At 39.3% G+C, this 19781-nt stretch overlaps 1 protein-coding gene across 2 annotated transcripts in view; it reads right to left on the bottom strand.

Moving 5' to 3' along the window:
* Positions 1 to 3916: 3916 nt before the first annotated feature.
* erf (Ets2 repressor factor) overlaps positions 3917 to 19781 on the bottom strand; it is a 35586-nt gene continuing 19721 nt past the window's right edge. Inside the window, exons 2-5 of one of the 2 annotated variants that reach the window (XM_065286475.1) lie at positions 11991 to 12210; positions 8300 to 8415; positions 7231 to 8165; positions 3917 to 7096 (exon numbers count right to left, since the gene is read on the bottom strand). In XM_065286475.1, coding sequence (XP_065142547.1) covers positions 6539 to 7096; positions 7231 to 8165; positions 8300 to 8415; positions 11991 to 12210 — 1829 coding nt within the window. In that variant the 3' untranslated portion in view covers positions 3917 to 6538. Of the gene's footprint in view, positions 7097 to 7230; positions 8166 to 8299; positions 8416 to 11990; positions 12226 to 19781 lie in introns of both variants that reach the window. The other variant, XM_065286469.1, reaches the window with a different exon arrangement.

Below are 19781 nucleotides of genomic sequence, written 5' to 3' on the forward strand. Positions count from 1 at the left end.
TATTAACCAAGAAAACGCTAGCAGACGTTCGCGTATCTTCACAAATACGCGCAAATGCTTATAAACTTTTAGGTGACGTGTTAAAATAAACTCGTGAGGAAATTCTGATAGCAAATCAAATAAGACACATTACGTAAACCAACTACAAATTAAAATAAATAACTGAAATTATATATACTTTTTAAAACGTCATTTGATCAGAAAATTGTATTCAACTTCACAAAATACTTTTTTTATGTGTTTTATACCTTAACAAATCCAACGAATCGCAGAGCTCCTGCAGACTCATTATGACGTCACCTGAAGTCTTAAACCCGCCTCTCACATCTAACATACGAAGATAAAAGTCCAACGTCACCGAATTAGCCTGTGATTGGTCAAGCTGTGGGGGTCTCCAGGCCAATGACCAAGCTATGTGATGAGCTCATTATGCCTGTTGCCATCACTGCAACCAAACAGCAAGGGTCAAGAATAATTTAGTCAAAATAAGAAATTACAATGCAATGACACAGAGTGTGCCAGATATACATTTCTGCAATGCAAATTCAGTTTTAATGTTATTTAAGCATAGTAGGGTGCCTTCCTTGAGCCCTGTTTTGAATTAATGTGTGCTTTCAGTGCATGCAAAAGGGGTGTGTGTGTGTGTGTGTGTGTGTATGTGTGTGTAACCGCATACTATATGATAATCAGAGTGCATGCATCATCAGCTTGGTTGGACTGTCACGCACTCTGCATGCAGTTAATACATGCAATGGAAGATTGCATAACACAAACACACACACATACGCTCACTCATCTGCATCTGAGACAGTAGGCTAATCTTAAGTACACACCACACCCTGTTTTGTTGTTATGTTTAAGCTATCGTGGAATCCTGGCCATGGTTCATGTTCAATATAAATCTGGAAACAGCTTTTTACTGACGTGTGATGTATGAATTTTATGTAAGAGTTATGTTACCGGTTAAAGGGCAGTTTCACCATGACTTGTGCAACCAACTGAAAATGAAACTGAAAAGAGAGGCCAAAATCTAGCTTGTTTTGACTGGTTAAATAATAATCAGTTGATACCCTTGGTGAAATGCTCCATTTTGAAATTGCAACTGCTGCATGCTCTTCCTCTATGTGTTAGTTTACTCTTGACTTATTCGAGGTATTTGCATACACCCTTCTGGTTTTCATTATTGGCCTAAACAATGAGGGGAAAAAACATCTACTCTAATCTGACGTCTACACACACAAAGTCGCATAATGTAAAATGTATAAAATCTTTTAAATAAATAAATAGAATATTTGGGGAAAAAAATCTTTCAGTAAATTAAAAACCAAAGAAAGACTATGCAAGTTCGAAATTAATAAATAAGCCATGACTTACAGGAAAACAGCTTAAGATTCTAGAGGAAAAAACATCTTAAAGCAATAATTTAAGTTTAGCTACAGGTTACGCTTTGTATTTAAAAAAAGAGCCATGTAAGTAGATAAGATCTTCTTTCTATTTTCTATTCAGATAAAAAAAAAGTGCAAAGTGGTCAGTTTCAATCAAAACAATACACAGAGACAAATTAGTTATCTTTGTTACAACCAGAACACTGGTAAATAGTGGCCCCTTTTCATCAAAACTTAACCTTTGACCTACCCTTAACCGGTCAACGAGTCCTCCCAGCAAGTGTCCGTGCTTCCATGTCAATCAAGTTTTGTGACCAGCCCCCCTTCAGCTCTTTTGTGAATTCCTGTAAGATATCTGATTATTACAGGGTGAGAGGAGACATGAGGATTATACATTGACAAGCAGCTATGGTATGCAAGGAGAATTCTGGTGTTAATAGCAAATGAACTGTGGCATTAACCATTGTATTTATACATTATAAGGTTTTACATTAGAAAACACCATGACATCATCATGGTTCCTTTAGATACTTTTTAAATGGCTGCAACGTGTACTAAAACATTATTTAATGCGTAATGCTGTAACTAATGCTGTGTTTGTCATTAAATTGAAATAATTAACAATACTAACGCTGGTGAATATTGACTTTAAAAAAAGCAAAGCACAGCTATCTTACCATCTTTCCAATCACTTAACTTTAAGATGCTTCAAGGCTGACAAACAGGAGCATTTTATTACCTTTGCAGGAGATTCTTGCATTTCAATGATAAAACCATATTTTTATTCATGTAAGCATGCAAACTGTCCTTTAAATTATTTGTGGCACATGACATCTCACCACAATCACAGAAAAAAATATATTTAAATCATATGTGCTTTAGTACCTAAATATTGCAAGCTTATTGCTATGATGCAATAGGGTACTGCTCTTACTATATGCGGTATAGTATGTACACTGTACATAGTATGCAAATTATTATGCTTGTATGATTTACTACATATGTCTAAATGTGGAGTATACAGTATGTTGTGAAACATTAGTTTACAAATGTACTGTACTTCATAAAAAGAGGAAATATATAGCTTTACAGAACATCATTCAGCTGTAAGATAACGATTGAACTACTTAATCTAACGTAAATACAGGTGTCTCTGTAATTATTAAAGTATTACAACATCGAAAACACACACTTCTAAAACTTTTTTTAAACAAAAGTTAACTGTGACGCTGTTGCAGCAGAAGGTGGCGCTGTCTTACAAAAAATGACGAGTGGACACGTTCCCGAAAATTAAAGGCTTTTCTTTACACATACAGAATTTCGGAAAGGCGAACAGTAGTCCAAGATCAAAGTCCTTACTCAGATAAGTATTATACGATGGTTTTCTTCCTAAACAAATTTTGTTTGTCGTTTTGAATTCAACCCCCATATTTGCAATGGCCTGTCTGGTTGGTTAAGAAACGTTCAGGTTAACGGTTTTTCTGTGGCGCGAATTTCCAGTCAGTTGGGAAAGCAAATCCTGGTTCATTTTGCATCTTGGTTTATCTCTAACAGGTATCTGAAATAACATCCTTTGTGATCTGTTTTCGATCTCTTAAGTAGATGTATATTTACAAAAACCAAAATATTGGTACCCAAATCATTCTTTTCTATAAAACCAATAGAAAGGTAAGGATTGCGTATCGGACTGAATACCACAGTTAAAACAGCGTTACTTTGAAGAAAAATATTGACTAACCTGCATGAAAATGCTGTAGTACACTTCAGTAGGCTATTGTGAATTGATAAATTGTAATAAATAGTGTAGTAAATACTGTAGTATTCTTTAATATTTACTAAGGTAGGGTTAAACACAGTATGTAGTGATTTTAATACAGTTTACTTTAGTAAGCAAGCATATTACCGTATTTTCTCACATTGGTAAATTTTTCTTTTGTTACTGTGACTTTACAAAAAGTCTACACCATGTTTTTTACATACTATAGTACTACTATGTAAACAGCAATTTTTTGGTAGTGCTTTATTTTGCAGCTCTGTACTACATACATGTAGTGTGTACTTCTGTGTATAATTACTAGGCACCAGCAGTAAATCATATTAAATACATGTAAATACCAGTATTTACTAGAAAGTATGCTTTAAGTATGCTGCAAGCTTACATACTGTAAAAAAGCGCAACCTGTATTTTAATCAACATGTACTTTTCTATTAGTATTACAGTACCATAGTACCCCTGGATTAAGTTAAGATAATGCTGTGGTGATGGTACCATGGTAGAGTAATGGTATCAGTTGATACCCACGCCATTTGAATGATAACCAAACTGATATATTATTGTACCTTAGAGCAACACATAAATACAAAGACTACCATGTAGTTACTGTGGTAAGCTTGTGAAGTTTAAAATATTTTTTTTCTAGAGTTTCTTGAATTCTGCAATTTGGAAAATGCACTGCATGTTGCAAATACAGTTCAGCATGAACACAATAAAACTGACAGATGCAAATCAATCCAAAGACAACACGCCAAGATCCGCTTTAACCTGTTTTAATGAACCCTGATTACAGTTTTAATTACAAGAGCAAAAGAAACCACACGAGAAACTAAAGTATACATGGTTCCTTGTGATGTCAAGTTTCGTCTCTCTTTACAAGTATTACATAACCGTCGAGAGGTACAGATGAAAAGAAGAAGCGTAATAGAGAGAGACCATGAACACAATAAAGAAATAATTGTCTTTTTCATACATCACCCCCCAAAATGTAAAATATATATATATGTACACATAACAAAAAAGAACATATTAAAATAAAAATAATGCGATAGTATAATATCACCCCTCCCCTTCACCTGGTCTTATTAATTGCAAATAAAAACCAGCATTAATACAAAGCCAGAGCGTTGTGATGAGCACTTTTATATCATGGTATCGAAGAGGGCAGGGAGAGCGCTTTGCTAAAAATGTTCATTTCGAGAGGCTAAAATTCAGGCAAGGATACAAACAAAAAATACCAGCAATAATAGCAACATTAAAAATGATAAATGGTAATATAACCAAAAAAATAGATATATAATAAAACAGCACTGTTAATATTAAAAAGAGAGAGGGATAAAATATTTAACAAGTATAAGGCAGCTGTCAGTTGAAATACAGATACTGAACCGGTTTAAGGCCGCCAAACAGAACTACTAATTCCAATAGGAAAGTAAACAGAAAAAAGTGTGCCAGGTCATTATATTACCTGTTCAGATGAGGACTAAAGTCAGTTTACTAAAGTGAGGTGGCCCTTTTTTTGAGGGTATGCTTGTAACATCACCTGTTTCTCTAAGACATCCCTGCATCTGGCTACAAACCATTTGGAGATGGTCGTGACCGAATGATATCGGTGTACACGTGTTCAAGTGATGAGCCAAATAGCAAACGTGTCAATTTCGATCATATTGGTTAAAACACAATCCCCCTACAACTAAAACACTGTAGAGAGACTGAAAAAGATATGATGTTAGGTGTGCGCTTTAAACTTTATGTATAGACCTGTATAGTGATGCATTCAAGGCTCTCAATGATTGGTCAGTTATGTCTATCTTTGCTTACACAACACTTTTTGTTTACAGTAAAGCACTTTAGGGCCCTAACTAAACTCTCCTTTGTATAGATTTTCATATAGATTTACATTCAGAAATATAACTCTTGCGTTTATTCTTTTATCAAATATATATGACTACCGTGCAATAAAGTGAGAGAATATATGGACTCTAATGCAATCTTACTTGGGATATTTTCTTTTAAGGTAAAAAACTAAATAAGGCATAATATTTGAGGTCATCTTTCTAAGGCCTCTTTTGTGTGTTTGTGAGTGTCAGTGAAATTTATGCAACCCATTTAAAAGCATTGAGCAAGTCAGTCTTTTGTTAGTACATATAAAGGCATCATTTTTGGTTCGCTAAAAGTCTTCATGTTCAAAAGACAACCTATTCAATAGCGAAACGGTGTATGGTCCTGAGATTTACGCCTGACAGACCATGAAAACTTCCTTTTATTTTATAAAACGGGCGTAGAAGATTCTCTACATGGTTTTAGGGACAACGGCAAAACCATATATTCACTGCAAGACACCTGTAGCTTTCAAAGCACCCGCACTTATATGTTGCCTTAACATTCCTCCTACCCTCCCTAAAGGGATTACACTGCTTATTAAAAAATAAATAAATAACAGGTGGTGAAGGACCAATCATACACAACCTATAATTTGCATTTCAGCGGGTGGTCAATAAGATGGACTTACATATATAAAACTAATCCGCAACGTGTATATACATGTGTAAGATACGGTAAAATGCTGTTAAGTGGTCCCATCTGCGGAGGCTGAGCTTGCTGAAATGCTGGAGTATTTAGTGTCTCGAGCCATTTTTGGATACTTCGGCAGTAAAGGCAGCATTTTGCTGGTAGTACGCTGGTGTTAATGACTCTGATGGCAGTGATGAAACAGTCCTGACAATCCTGGTTTGAGAGTAAAAGGCAAGTCGGTTCTTCTCAAATCTGGAAAGGGACGTGAATCCTGGTGGGTGATATAAAGCGTGTCATCTGGAGACAAGCGTACGTAACTGCAAAATTTGATAACTATGAGTGTGAAAAGGTAGCATCCTGCATTTTTAAACAAGAGAAGGTCCACTGGCTCCTGACCCCATAACAAGGAGAAAAAACGTGGAGGGGAGCAATTCATTATCACCTTCTCATATCACTACTCATGTTTTACAGGGGTGCATCAAAGTCTAGTTTAGGCACTTCCGTAATCTCTTGATTTGTTTTGAAGGCATTGGGTTGATCCCTAAATCCTGCTGAAGAGGACAGGAAAAAGTATCCAAGTTTACATGTTAGTCTACTAGGTAAACAGGAAGGAATAGGTTCATGAAGTGAGGAGCTCTGGCTGAACTTGGGGGAGGGGCCTGGTTACTTAAAATTCATAAGAGACGATGTCAGTATTATTGATTCTTAGTGTCGCAACACTTTGAAGTGAGTGAACCTGTGGTTACAGAAGTTGACAATTTCAGTTTCTTGGAAATGATCTACTAAGTTCATGGATCCATGGGTGATTCAAATGTATGGAGCAACAGTCACCTTACAGAGAGCAACTCTGCAATGTTACGTCTCTTCAGCAAACATTGTTTTCTAAAGATAGCTGTGCTGTCGCTCGCTGTAGCTCAGAGCTCACCCTTCTCTGGCCTGTCCCTAGGGGCGCAGCCAAACATTCGGGACTTCTCCTGTCTCCATTTTTCTCCCCCAGTATAGGCTCAGACATCTGGATAGGCTCCTCCCCCTCAGGCCTGCTCTTCTTGTCCTCAGCCTCTTCGGCTCCGGCCTCCATCCGCTGGTCTTCGCTCCAGCGACGTTTAAAACGCAGCTTTAGCGGGATACAGCGTGTACCCCCAGGACTTATCGGAGCAGCCTGGCACAGGTTTAGCTCCCTGGGTTCTGCTTTAAGAGCCAAAAGGGTCGGCCCAACCACTGAAGTGGGGGCAGCTGGGGCCTTGAAGACATCTTCTTCGAGATCATCATCGTCAGTCATTCGATCGTGGCTCGGTGGAGGGGCGGAAACGCCATTGGGGTGAGGTGGGGAAAATACGTCACAATCGTCATCTTCATGCTCATCCTCGCTGATGTCTGTGACTTCGACCTCTTCCTCGGACTCCAGGTCTGAGATGGGCTCCACCTAAAGTAGCAAACAAAAGGAGGTGGTTATGCTGCTATCTCTTTTTAACCTGCTTTCTTTATCCTTTACAACTCTAGATTTTAAATTAAATATAGTAAAAAAGTTATGCTCGTTCAAATCATAAGAAAACTAACCTTGATCTTTGGTGGTCCTGCTTGGCTTGTGTGATTAGACATCATTGCAGAAAAGAGAGACCCCTGCCCAGACGCAGAACCAGGCTCACCGCTGTACGAGAAGGAAGCAGACGCACCTCCAGGATTTGAAAGCCCTGCTCCAGTATGAGTTGGCCCATCTCTCTGTTTGCGTCCCAGTGGCGGTGGCTGTAGTTTAAACTTGAATGGAGATAGATGAGGATCTTCAGCCTGGTGATGCAGAGGATGACTTGAAAGATGTGGACCAACACCTGCTGGCCCTCCAAGCCCCTTGTCTGGGCGCTGGGGCTGTGGGATGACGATGTTGGGGTAATGCAAGAATGCACGGGGACTCAGATGGTAGTTGTAGACGCTTTGCGTGTGAGCTTGCAGGTAGCGCTTCATGTCCTCTGGATTGAAGGAAAAGTGGGAGCCCAACATGGGTGACAGGGATGGGGAAGGGGTGTAGCCCATGTGAGAGCCGGGGGTCATAGAGAGGGCTGGTGATAGAGCAGGACCCAGCAAGCCTCCAGGGCCTGGAAGAGGGGACACTGGGAAGGGGGACAGGGGTTCGGGGTGCATTCGTGGCCCGTGAGGCCCGCTCCTGGGGAGCCCGGTTGTGTTGGGCGGGGCGCCGTACATACGGAACAAGGAATCGTGGGACAGCCGCGGGTGGAGGAGGTTTCTGAAGGCACGATCAGTCGGGCGGTCATCTCCGGGAGCTATGCCAGTTTCCTCAAGCTCAGAGTTGGTGGAGGTGCCGTCACTGCAGTCGGAAACAGAGCCGCGAGCCATACGTCGAGCCACAGCGCTGAAAACACCTGGACTGCGCAGATCCTCACTAGGAGAGAGGACATCAGATGGAGTGGATGGAGGGAAACGGAAATGAGTGCTGACGCCGGAGGGAACTGGTGGAGCGCTTTGTGGAACACCAGAACCTACAAAAGGATGATGCAAGAAACGTGTCAAACCATAAATTAAATATGTGAAGAACATATTTGATTTTGTTACAAAATATTTAAATTAAATAGGTGGTTCTTAAAAGATCAAAAGTAAAGGAGGAGGTCTTCACCTGCAGAGCCCATGTCAATGAACGGATAGTTAACCAGCACAAGTTTGTTGAAGTTGAACTTGTAGGTGAATCTTTTTCCTTTGGTTTTGTGCAAGATCCTTTTGTTGTAGTAGTATCTGAAAAAAATAGGGTTGGCATGGTTACACATTTGTGAAAGCCAAATCTTAGAAATCACAGTGTGTTGAAGGCCATTGAACATAAATTTTAACAATTACATTTTACATTTACCAGTCGATTGAATTGACTTTGCTCAGAGAAGATGAGTACGTTTGTAATGCAATAAAAGCCATTTTGGTGCTCCTGAAATCTAATTGACGTGACCTCAAAATATATTTGGGAGCGTTTGTGCGAGTGCAAATGATTGTTGTGGTGTGACCAGTTTTAATTTCTTTACGAAACTGTCGCATACACTGTGGAAAAATTTGCAAACACAAAGAGTCCAATGAAAACATGCTGTATGATAAATGAAATTAAAAAGTTCTAGACTAAAATAAATGTAAAAGCTGTCCAAACTGAAAACAACTTGCACTGACCTGGGTTGACCTTACACAAAACATCATGGTTCAAACATCTTGACGTACTTTACACTCAATCATCACACTTTTAACATCACACTGCCTTTTCTCCTTGTCATGAATGACTGCTGTCAACCGTAAAAATCTGACACGTAGGGTGTGATATTCTCAATTAAGTAACATTTGCAAAAAAGATGACAATTATCGGCATCGTTAATGATTACAGGCTAAATCAGGCATGTTAAATACATCCATACATGATGGATTCAGACAATCAGTTTATCAGTTCATAACCCCTTGATGTTATAGGATTTATGAGTCCAATGTGTTTTATGTGGCGTCTAAGGCAGACAAGGGTTTTAGGTTTAATTAATACGTCATTGAGGCTGCGGTGAGCACATGTGTGTGCAAAGACATTATTTGGATATAAAATGATGTGTGAAACGGGTGCTAAAAAATTTCAACCACCACATACTGTTTACAGACCCAGAGCGGCTGCACATGCTGAAATGAAGGGTATAGTCACGTGAACAAAACACACACACACACACACACACACACACACACACACACACACACACACACACACACACACACACACACACACACACACACACACACACACACATGCAGAAAGAGTCTTTGAAGTGCATTTGATCTCGCTTCAAAAGAACACAATGAACTCTTAAGCGTGCCGGTTTTAGACCATGTGTGCTACTAGGGGTGGGCGATATGACCAAAATCTTATATCATGATAGGATTCATTTTATATTATGGTTACGATATGTATCATGGTAGAGTTTTCTTTTAAGTTTTTGTGTTATTAAATCTTTAAAGCCAAAGAATTTTCATAATTCTCACAAAAACTTATACAAGCATAAAAAAAGAAAACAAAACACAATCTTATTAAAAGGTATAAAAGTGATTTAGTCAAGAGCAGTGAGAGATTTTCTCTCAATCGATTTGGACCTAAATTGTCATGTTTATGAGAATACTTTTTGCTAAATATGTGAATTTAAGGCCAATAAAGCAGCTCAGGAGCTTACCGTATTTTCCGGACTATAAGTCGCACTTTTTTCATAGTTTGGCGCATACTGAAACTTACAGTCAGATGCGACTTATACGTCTAAATTATTATTACTGTCTACAGCCGCGAGAGTCTGCTCTATGCTGCTCCTGTATTTATGTTATTCAATGGATTCAGTGATGCGAAATTACCTTTTTTAACTTGATCTGGCTTGTTGTGTTAATTTAGCCTATTCAGTCTCTCAGGTTAGTTCTGTATGCTATTGTGTATATCGTGTTAATAACTGTTTATGTTACTTTAACATGTATGAACACCTATTCAGCCTGCTCTTATGTGCTATTGTTTAGTTGAATAACTTGCCTTTCAGAATAAATGTCTGTCCTTCGGCTTGGATTTTGTAAAATAATTTTGTAAATAAACGCTACATATAGACGGTTTCAGCAGTAACAACATAAACAAGCGGCTTTCGTGGTCAACACGTAACTTCTGGTAAACTCCGCTAATAATAAATAACAAAGTACTTTAAACGTAGTTATTTATATAACAAGCAAAATAAACACCACATAGATTACCTAGGAAACAAAAACATTTGTTATTTGCGACGAGGTATTTCAAGAGTTCAGTTTAGCAACTAGTCAGACCATTAAAAAAAAACGAAACCGGAAGTAAAGTTCGGACCAGACATGTATTGTGTCACCACACGTGTGTCTGATGAAAGTCAAGTGCGACTTATATATGTTTTTTCCTCTTCAAAACGCATTTTTGACTGATGCGACTTATACTCCGAAGCAGCTTATACTCCGGAAAATATGGTAATAAGCACCGGAAGCACGACTTGTGCGCTCCTCTCACACAGAAACTGCGTGCGCATTTAGCACTGTTGTTTTAAAACTGCGATGCTTAAATATGTGTACAAACATTACGTTTTCATGAACACGCGCACAGCAACATGACGTGGGCGCGTAACCTCGATAGAGACCATAGTCCAAAATCTCTACCGGTTGACTAATTTCTACCGGTTTACATACCAACATTCACATATGAAGTGTACAGGACACTTAGTAAAACATCAGATCCAAATGACCTGCGTACTTCCCTCAGCTTTTAACATGAAAGCAGCGGTTTGGTTAATAATGATCTACCAGTGGTATCGGGTTAGCGGGCAAATGCAACAAGCGGATGCATGTCGGTTTCCATTGTCTGTCAGTCTTTCATTTCGCACGACCGTGTGTCCTTCACAAAGGCTAACAGTCTCAGGTTGTTTGAGAAAGGACAAGAGAAGAAAAGTGTGCGTGTGGTGTTGATTTAATAGAGAGAACGTGTTTTTGTCTCCCACATGTGCTGAACAGAGGTGAGGTCTGGGTTTCTCAGAAGTCTTCATGATCTCAATTGTGACACAGTCTGCTTCGCATATGAACTGTACATATCCTTCTGTTCCCGTCCTCACCTCCCCTCCTATCATATGTGTGCATCTCGTTGAAAATTCAACAAGTTCTCAGAAGAGCAGAATGCGCATTATTCCTGTAAGAGATGATGGCTAAGTGGGCTTGATTATTCTGGGATGGTGAAGGTAGGTACAGCAGGTTTAAGTGGGCGTCTGCACGTTGCCATGGCGACGGGCCCAAAGAGTTGAATGACACGGATAGACCGACGAATGGGCAATTGGACAGATTGTGAATGACGGACGAGGAAAGGCAGGAAACGGTGGGCACAGTGATGTTTTCGCTAATGAGAAAAGATGAAAACGCTAAGGGAAGTGTTGAAAAGAAAGTCAGCGGGAAACATGGTATACTAAAGAAAAAATGAAGAATGAAGAGAGAAAGATTTTAACAGAGGAATAAAAATGATTTGCCCGCTCAACTCATTAACTCTTGTAGTCTTGCAGTCTGTAGCAATGCATTCTGGTATTCCCTTATTCATAAAAACATGCAACGCTGCCTCGCATGTGTCCAAAATAATGTTTCACCATCATTTCATTGTCTACACTTTGAAACAGCTTGAGTGCTTACAACACCTAAAAATGTTCCCTAGGTAGTAGTCTGGGGAGAAGCCACTATATGCAAATCTTAAACTCTTTGCCGATGAAAATGACAGAGTACAAGCACTGATGCCATTACTACAGGGTTTATCAGGCAGATTAAATTTTTACCTGAGCGCTCGGCTGAGCTTGTCGTAATTCATCTGTGGCTTGCACTTGCGGGCACCCCACAGCCGCGCCACCTCGTCCGGGTCTTTGATGACAAACTCGCCATAATCTCCCTGCCAGGCGATGACATCGTGGTACTCCTCTTTTCGCAGCAGCTCCAGGATAAAGTGCCATAGCTGGATCTGTCTGGACCCAGGGCTCGACTCTGGCTTGTAGGCCCAGTCTGGGAAGGCAAACCCTACAGGTCAGACATAGAAAACACTTTGTAAAGTGTTCATAGAAAGTCTATTACCTTCAATCTAGTCATGGTTGGTAATGGTTGAGATAAAAGTAAACGTTATATCTTATCTAGATAAAAATTAGGGTTGTATTACTTCTGTCTGTTATACGATAAGAGAACCTGTGGAACTTTAATTGTAAGAGCATCTTTACAATCATGTTTACAAATGTTGAGCATTTTTAATTTATATGAACCAAAATAACAATACGTAACAAAAACAACTATATTAAAGGAAAACACCACCGTTTTTTTATATTTTATCATGTTCTTAAATCAACTTAGACAAATTAATACATCCCCATATTTTTTCAATGCGTGCACTTCATCTTTGCACAGCGGGTCATGAATGTGTTAGCATTTAGCTTAGTCCCATTCATTCCTTAGGATCCAAACAGGGATGAATTTAGAACCCACCAAACATTTCCATGTTTTCCCTATTTAAAGACTGTTACATGAGTATTTGTATGAGTAAGTATGGTGGCACAAAATAAAACGGCTAAAATATTTTTAATAAATTGTTTTATTTTGTGCCAGCATACTTACTCGTGTAACTACTCATGCAACAGTCTTTAAAAAGGGAAAATATGGAAGTGTTTGGTGGCTTCTAAATTCTTCCCTGTTTGGATCCTTAGGAATGAATGGGACTAGGCTAAATGCTAACACATCCAAGACGTGCTGTACAAAGATTAAGTGCATGCATATAAAAAGATAGGAATGTATTCATTCATCTAAGTTAAGGTAAGAACATAGTAAAATTTTAAAAAATTGTGGTGTTTTCCTTTAACTTACATTCATTACTAAAACATTCTGAATCAGAGTTTTGAACCTGTTCAATGAAATGAACCTTCCTAACTAATAAGCTAAACTTTCCAATTTTATCAGCATTTGTATTATCAACATTTAAACTTAAAGGGGTAAGCACTTCCATGTTCGTCGTCACTACGCCACTGTGTCTCATAAGATTTGTCCAACCTTATTTTTTGTGGAAATTAATGCTCTCAAGAATGCGAATAGTTTATTAACAGAAGCTATTTAAGTTTGTAAAGTTTTAAATTTTGATATTGTTCTTACAAAATCACACTGATAGCCCTCAGGAAGCTTTTAATAACCCGTGTGAATTTGTTCTGTGAAGGATGGATGGACTTTTTTGGGCTTCAATCATAAGCACCATTTACCAACATTACAAAGCTTGGAACAGCCAGTACAATTTCTAATAACTCCGATTGTGTTTGTCTGAAAAAGATAATCATACACATCAATTATGGTTTAAGAGCGAGTAAATCATGGGGTAATTTTAAATTTTGAGTGATCTATCCCTTTAAAAGGACTGGATAAGTCTTGAAGAAATGTAACTGCTAGGGATGTGCATTTATGTCATTTTTTCATTTCGATTAATCCATAGGTCTGAAGAACGAGTACTCGATTAACTGGGGGCGGGGCAATCAAAGGGGCGGGGCGTACACGTCATGGTGAAAATGAAAATATTTTTATGAAAAACACTCAAATAAAACTTAATTTCGAAGAAACTATGACAGAACAATGAACACATACTGGAGTTTTAATGAATTAAATGTTTTTAACAGAAACCTCTAACAGGAAAAGCTGCGTGATGGAATGAAACTAAAGGGTTAACAAACACAAACCGAAGCGCTCTGCATAATATTAAGCCTTTATACAACATAAATGTACAACGTGCATCTATCTGCATAAATGCAAGACTTCAACTAAGTTTTCAACTAAGTTATCTAAAAAAAAGAAAGTTTAACTCCCTTTGTGGATGTGCATCATAAACAGCGCACTTTTAAACACGTCCAACGTCCAGTCAAAGCACAAGCTTCATAACATTAAGCAGCTTTAAGTGTTTTGCTATCATTTTAGCATTTAGCTGTGTCGTGTCGTCCTCTTACCTCAGTCAAGATGTAATGTAAATGCTCGTATGGCTCTCTGGTATCTCTTGACATTTGATGTTTAAATATGAGATGATAACCCATTGAACTTTTGACGGCGCTGTACATTTTGCAACTGACTGACTGTATTTCCGAAGATCACGGCATCCTTTTAAACCATAGTGCCTCCGTGATGTGAGGTGTGACCGGCTTCGCGGGCTCGCGGGCTGCCGCGCATTACGCAGACCGGCGGGTTGCTGATGCGCGGTCGCGCGGAATCTGTTTGTTTTTGAATCACGCATGGTAATGCTACTGATGTCATACGTCGGTCTGCGTAGCTCGACACGACGTCAAACACGCATCTCCAGACCCAGTCTTTACTACCACATGCGCTCGTAACGCTAACCAGACACCCAAATGCCGCCATATCCACAATAAATAAATAAATACACCCACATGATCATCGTTTTCGTGATCGATCATCGATGCCACGTTCGAGTACTCGAGCAATCGAGTACTCGTGCCCATCCCTAGTAACTGCTAAACAAAAAGCGTGTGTTAAAATAATTGTGACGTATGCTATATTTAACTTGATTCTGATAAAAGGTTGTATATACAACATGATCTAGAGGTACAATACGAATGCCTTTGTGAATATTTTACAGTTTAGATCAACATCCTTGGGATAATAGTCAAAACAGCGCGCACACATGCACATACACAGAAGCAAGAGGATAATGGGTGTGCACACGGCCTCTACTTTTAGACTCAATTCTTGCAAAGAAAACCAACAGGCTGTTGGACCAAAGTCAAAAACCTAGCCGTGACTTTGAGGATCTTCATCTAATTACTGAAACAGTTTGCGCTTTGGTACAGGCAGATGGATATTAGCATGGACAGACGATTACACAACATAATAAGTGACAGACCTATTACGAATCATGCACAATGCTGAGTCAACATGACATTCATAAACATGACCGCGGCAAGCTATCGACAAACGTGTCAAACTAATCTGAGGTATGTCGGAGAATACCAGCCAGATGGTTTGAGAGAAACAGTCAATCGATGATAACAAGGTTAAGCATTCTGTCGCTGCCAAAATTAGAAATGACACCATGTCCTATCAGGATACGAAAAACAAAATCAAACCACAAGTCTTAAATTAAGATTGTATCTCCTACAGCACTATGTCATGTGAAAAAAAGACCAAAAATACAAAATTCCCACACTTCTAAAGACAAAGAGAGATAGTCTTGGAGCACAATGTGTTGTTTTGCTCAGCGTAATGCCCCTTTTAGACAGTTTAGATCTTGGCTGCTAATAAAGCCTATCGCCGTGTTAGGCTGCTAACGCAAAACAGCTCAGCATTGCCGCCACCGCCAACCGCACACATGTGCTGCAGGGACCCACGCTGCGCAGGGGGGTGGAAGGATGACTTGGACACCGTGGGCTGGTACTAACTGTCCGTGACAACTGCTGAACAGTCGGCAATGCTGCTTGAGTCATGAGCGAGATGCTGGTTTGAGATCTCGAGATGTTAAACTGAATGACCCAATGAACACAAAGGTAGAGATCAGGTTTGCCTTGCCAGTTTAGACGGGTGAACCTGAAGAATCTGTATTTTGTAAAATCCCCACCCCAACAATTCTGATTTCAGCCTGTAATTTTATATTATTATGAAGAGGACTTCAAAAACGTTTCTGATGTTAAACGCTAACCATTTACCACAATTCACAGGTACTTTGTGGAGACATGCCACACACAACAGATCACACGTGATCAGTCGAGCGTTTGAGGGACCAGACCTCCACCAAGAGAGTGGGCACATAGAAATATAAAGCTTCCCACCGCGTATGAGCGTCACAGCTGACTCACGCCGTATGCGTGAGTGTGTTTGTCATTCAGCGTTTGCAAGAAGAGCTCCTTTACACCCGTTTCTCATTTGCTGGGTCTCTGGCTCCCACGCCATCTCCTAGCAACAAGACACTTTGGCTCTATAAATACGCGTATGGCTGGAAAAAACGAAACCCAATTAAATCAATTAATAAAATCGTACTTCACATACCCTCGATACTTGCCGCTTATCCCTTTTGAAGACATTATGATGAAAAACTAATAAAGTACTAAGTGGCTTGTTAACAGTCCTGGAAAAAGGCAAGTGATTTTGGGGACATCTATGGGATTTCGGCTGTTAGGTGAACTACTTAAGCCATATCATGAGGTATGGGTGTAACATACTTGATTCAGATTGCGTACTATGAAGCTTAATACATAAAAAATTAGACGTCTCAGCAATATGAAGAACAATATTTGCCTTTGCAAGTACCACAAACAAAGCGTGAGATTGGCCACCACAGTGAAAAAAGATAGATGTTTAACAGGTAGGGATTAAGATGCAAAAAACCCACACCGGGGCTATACAGACTCAAGGGAGGGCTGAGGAATAACTTAACTAGAAACCACGTTGAGGTACTTTTAAACAAACCCGTATGCCATGACATATACTTTTTTCATATAAGACCACACAGCAACTTAGCACATACACACAAACATGTTCAATCAAAGCGCAATAACAGCTATAACGGGCACGTCCCCTGATGTCTGTGGGTTCTGCTGGGACTGCCGTTTCTCTGACGGTTACTGTCACTAATGGGTATGGAGTCAGGAGACTGCCCGACAAACCCCTCGCTTGACAGAGCCCTGTACACACACACACGCATGCGAAAACAATATGACACAAGCCTTACATGATACCACCTGTACAAACTGTACTGAGACGAATAAACAAACCAGCTGACGAACATTTGACTGAATGTTGCATGCAAGCAGAAGGCGCGATTTGTCAGAGTAATTGGACGTCAGACAGCAGTACATTAGGAGTTGTTCTGCCAAAAATTTTAATTTTGTCAGTATTTACTCACTTATACAACTAAACCTGTGGAACAACGGCACAAAATGTGAAACAAACTGGCCTTTTCATACAACAAAAGTAAATGACAATATGTTCATGATAGTTAGTTTTATAGTACTTTTTGTAATACTGCAACTTTTTGGATTACTCCACTATCATAAAAAATCCTCATAACTCATAAGGAAATGAGGAAAACATTCTACGATTTTTCTACATATAGTGAACTTCAACAGTTCACGGTTTCAATGCAGTTTAAAATGTAGTTTTAATGCAGCTTCACCGAGGCATAAAGCCCGATTTATAGTCGTGCGTAAGTTCTACGCCATAGCTATCTGTAGCCTGTGCGTAGCTCTGCATAGCCTGACATGCACCTCACAAAATTCTTTACAGCGCGTCAGTTCTACGTGGACCGCAAGCGCTGTGATTGGTCCACCAGAACCCCTCCCATCAGGTAAAAAAAACTTTCTCATAGGTATTTCTGTTTACGACCAACAAAACAAAGAATGTCCAAGTTGAGGAGTGATTTAACTAAAACTGCAACAAAAGTCGCTGTTTATTTATTTCCATCATTGCTGGTCTTCTCAAATTATACACAACAAGTTGCTTTTTCTTCTCCGTTTGTGGGTTAACTTGCCAAGCTTTTTCTTCTTTGACGGCCACGCTGCTACTGTGATTAAACGCGTGGATACTGCCTACCAGCGGTCTGCACGCGTGCTTGCATGTCGACGTGGACGACGACGCAAAAGTATCAATGAAAACGGACGCGGAACCTACGCACAACTATAACAAGCCCTTAAGGGTCTTATCTAGTTGTCATTTTCAACAAAAAAACGCCAGCGTGGTCTCACGTATTATGTGATAATATCAAAAGGTCACGTTACGTATGTAAAAACGCACACTTGCAGACCATTTTAAACAATAAAAGACACAAAGACATTAATTAGTATTATACAACAGTGTCGTAACAGTCCTCTTTCTCCGCACTTGTAAACACTGGAGCGATCGTTTCACACACGTCATGTGTGACCTTTCGTCATGGTAACGTAATGCGCAAGGGTCACGCTGGTGCATTACAAGGCTAGTGCAAGATGAGAAGTTGTGGTTAAAAAGTACTTATTTTTGCAAAAATGACAATCTTTTTGCTAGAGAAGACCCTTATGCCTCGGGTTGGGATTGTTTAGAGCAATTTGAAGCTGCAATAACACTGCAATTTTTACCTGCATTGAAACTGTATACTTTTGAGGTCCACTAAAGTCCACTTAAATGGAAAAAATTCTGGAATGTTTTCCTAAAAAAAAAATTCATAAAAAAAATTCATTTCATCTCGACTGAACAAAGTAAGACATAAACATCTTGGATGACATGGGTTGGGTATATTATCAGATTTTTTTTATAAAAGTAAAAAATTTCTTTAATCAGAATGAATTTTGCACTTTACTGCTTAGTTTGCACTTTTAAAAAGAAAGTAGCTATAATATTCTTCAAAAAATATTCACCTTATGTGTTTCACAGAATAAAGCAACACAAGGGTGAGTAAAAGTTATTTTAAAATTAATATTTAAAAATTATTTATTTTGGCGTACACCATCATTTCAATTTTTTCAAAGCAGAGTGATATGCACGTTTCTGTAAAGCGTCTAAAAACAGCACCTACTGCCATCGTCTCTGTTTGCGATTAGAGTTCGGCTGTAACAGCTCTTTTTTATGGTGACGCTATGACGCAAGTACGAAAAAGAAAACAAACGCCATCCAATGAGTCCCTGGTCTGTATTTAAAGGCTCAGAAATGTTTAGGGCCCCACGCTTATTCGTTCTGTTTCTCTCTCTATTCTCTCCATCTCCCCCCACTTCCCTCCCTTCCTCCTATTCTTTGTGGGCTCTATATTTAGGCAGAGGAAAAGGTCGTTCTCCATCTACTAATGATGGTGGCGACAGGGAAAAAGAGGTACTAGTGTGTGCCAGTGTGAATGCGTGCAGGATGAGTAATACAAAGCTCGAGCAGCCGTGCTGCCTAAACGTTCCACTTACAATCGACAGGAAAATATCACCCTGGCTTTCAGAAAGACGAAAAACCTATCATACAATGTGGATGCGGTGACGTCCATCTGCGTGCATTCGACAATTTGTGGTGTTCGTTTAAACTGTGCACAATGAGTCAGTGCTGTTTTGCGCAAATTAAAACATCCCTAACGAGAAATAAAACCAAACCAAGCATGTTTGCATTTCTTGAGTTGTCTTATGATGATTTGGAAGTTGTTACAAGGCTTGGATAAGATACTGAATAATCATACAAATTATGATCATATAACTCAATAAAGTATGATATAAGTATGATTTAAGTTAAAGGATAATTCCGTTATTTAACACTTTGAGTCTCATTTCTGGTTTGTTTTGGATGAACTACAGTGATGGACACAGAAATTTTGACAATGGGTCGTGTCTTGAGTTTTTGACTCGTTAAGAAGCGTCTCTTGACTGCTTCAGAATGGAAGTCAATGACCATGCACAAACATGTCATTAAAACAACACTTAACGTTCATTTTCAAAACTGTACTACTCGCCGAGTGGTTCGTGGTGTTCGTTGATGATTAAAAACAAATATATTGGCGCAATGTATGATTTCAATCCGTGTTATTTGCTGTAGTGGAACTATTTTTTCAGATACCTCACAACCACGTGTATACTTCCGCTCTATATTTGAGTCTGAAGCGTTAG

The sequence above is a fragment of the Paramisgurnus dabryanus genome, chromosome 19 (genome assembly GCF_030506205.2).
Source record: "Paramisgurnus dabryanus chromosome 19, PD_genome_1.1, whole genome shotgun sequence".
NCBI lineage: Eukaryota > Metazoa > Chordata > Actinopteri > Cypriniformes > Cobitidae > Paramisgurnus > Paramisgurnus dabryanus.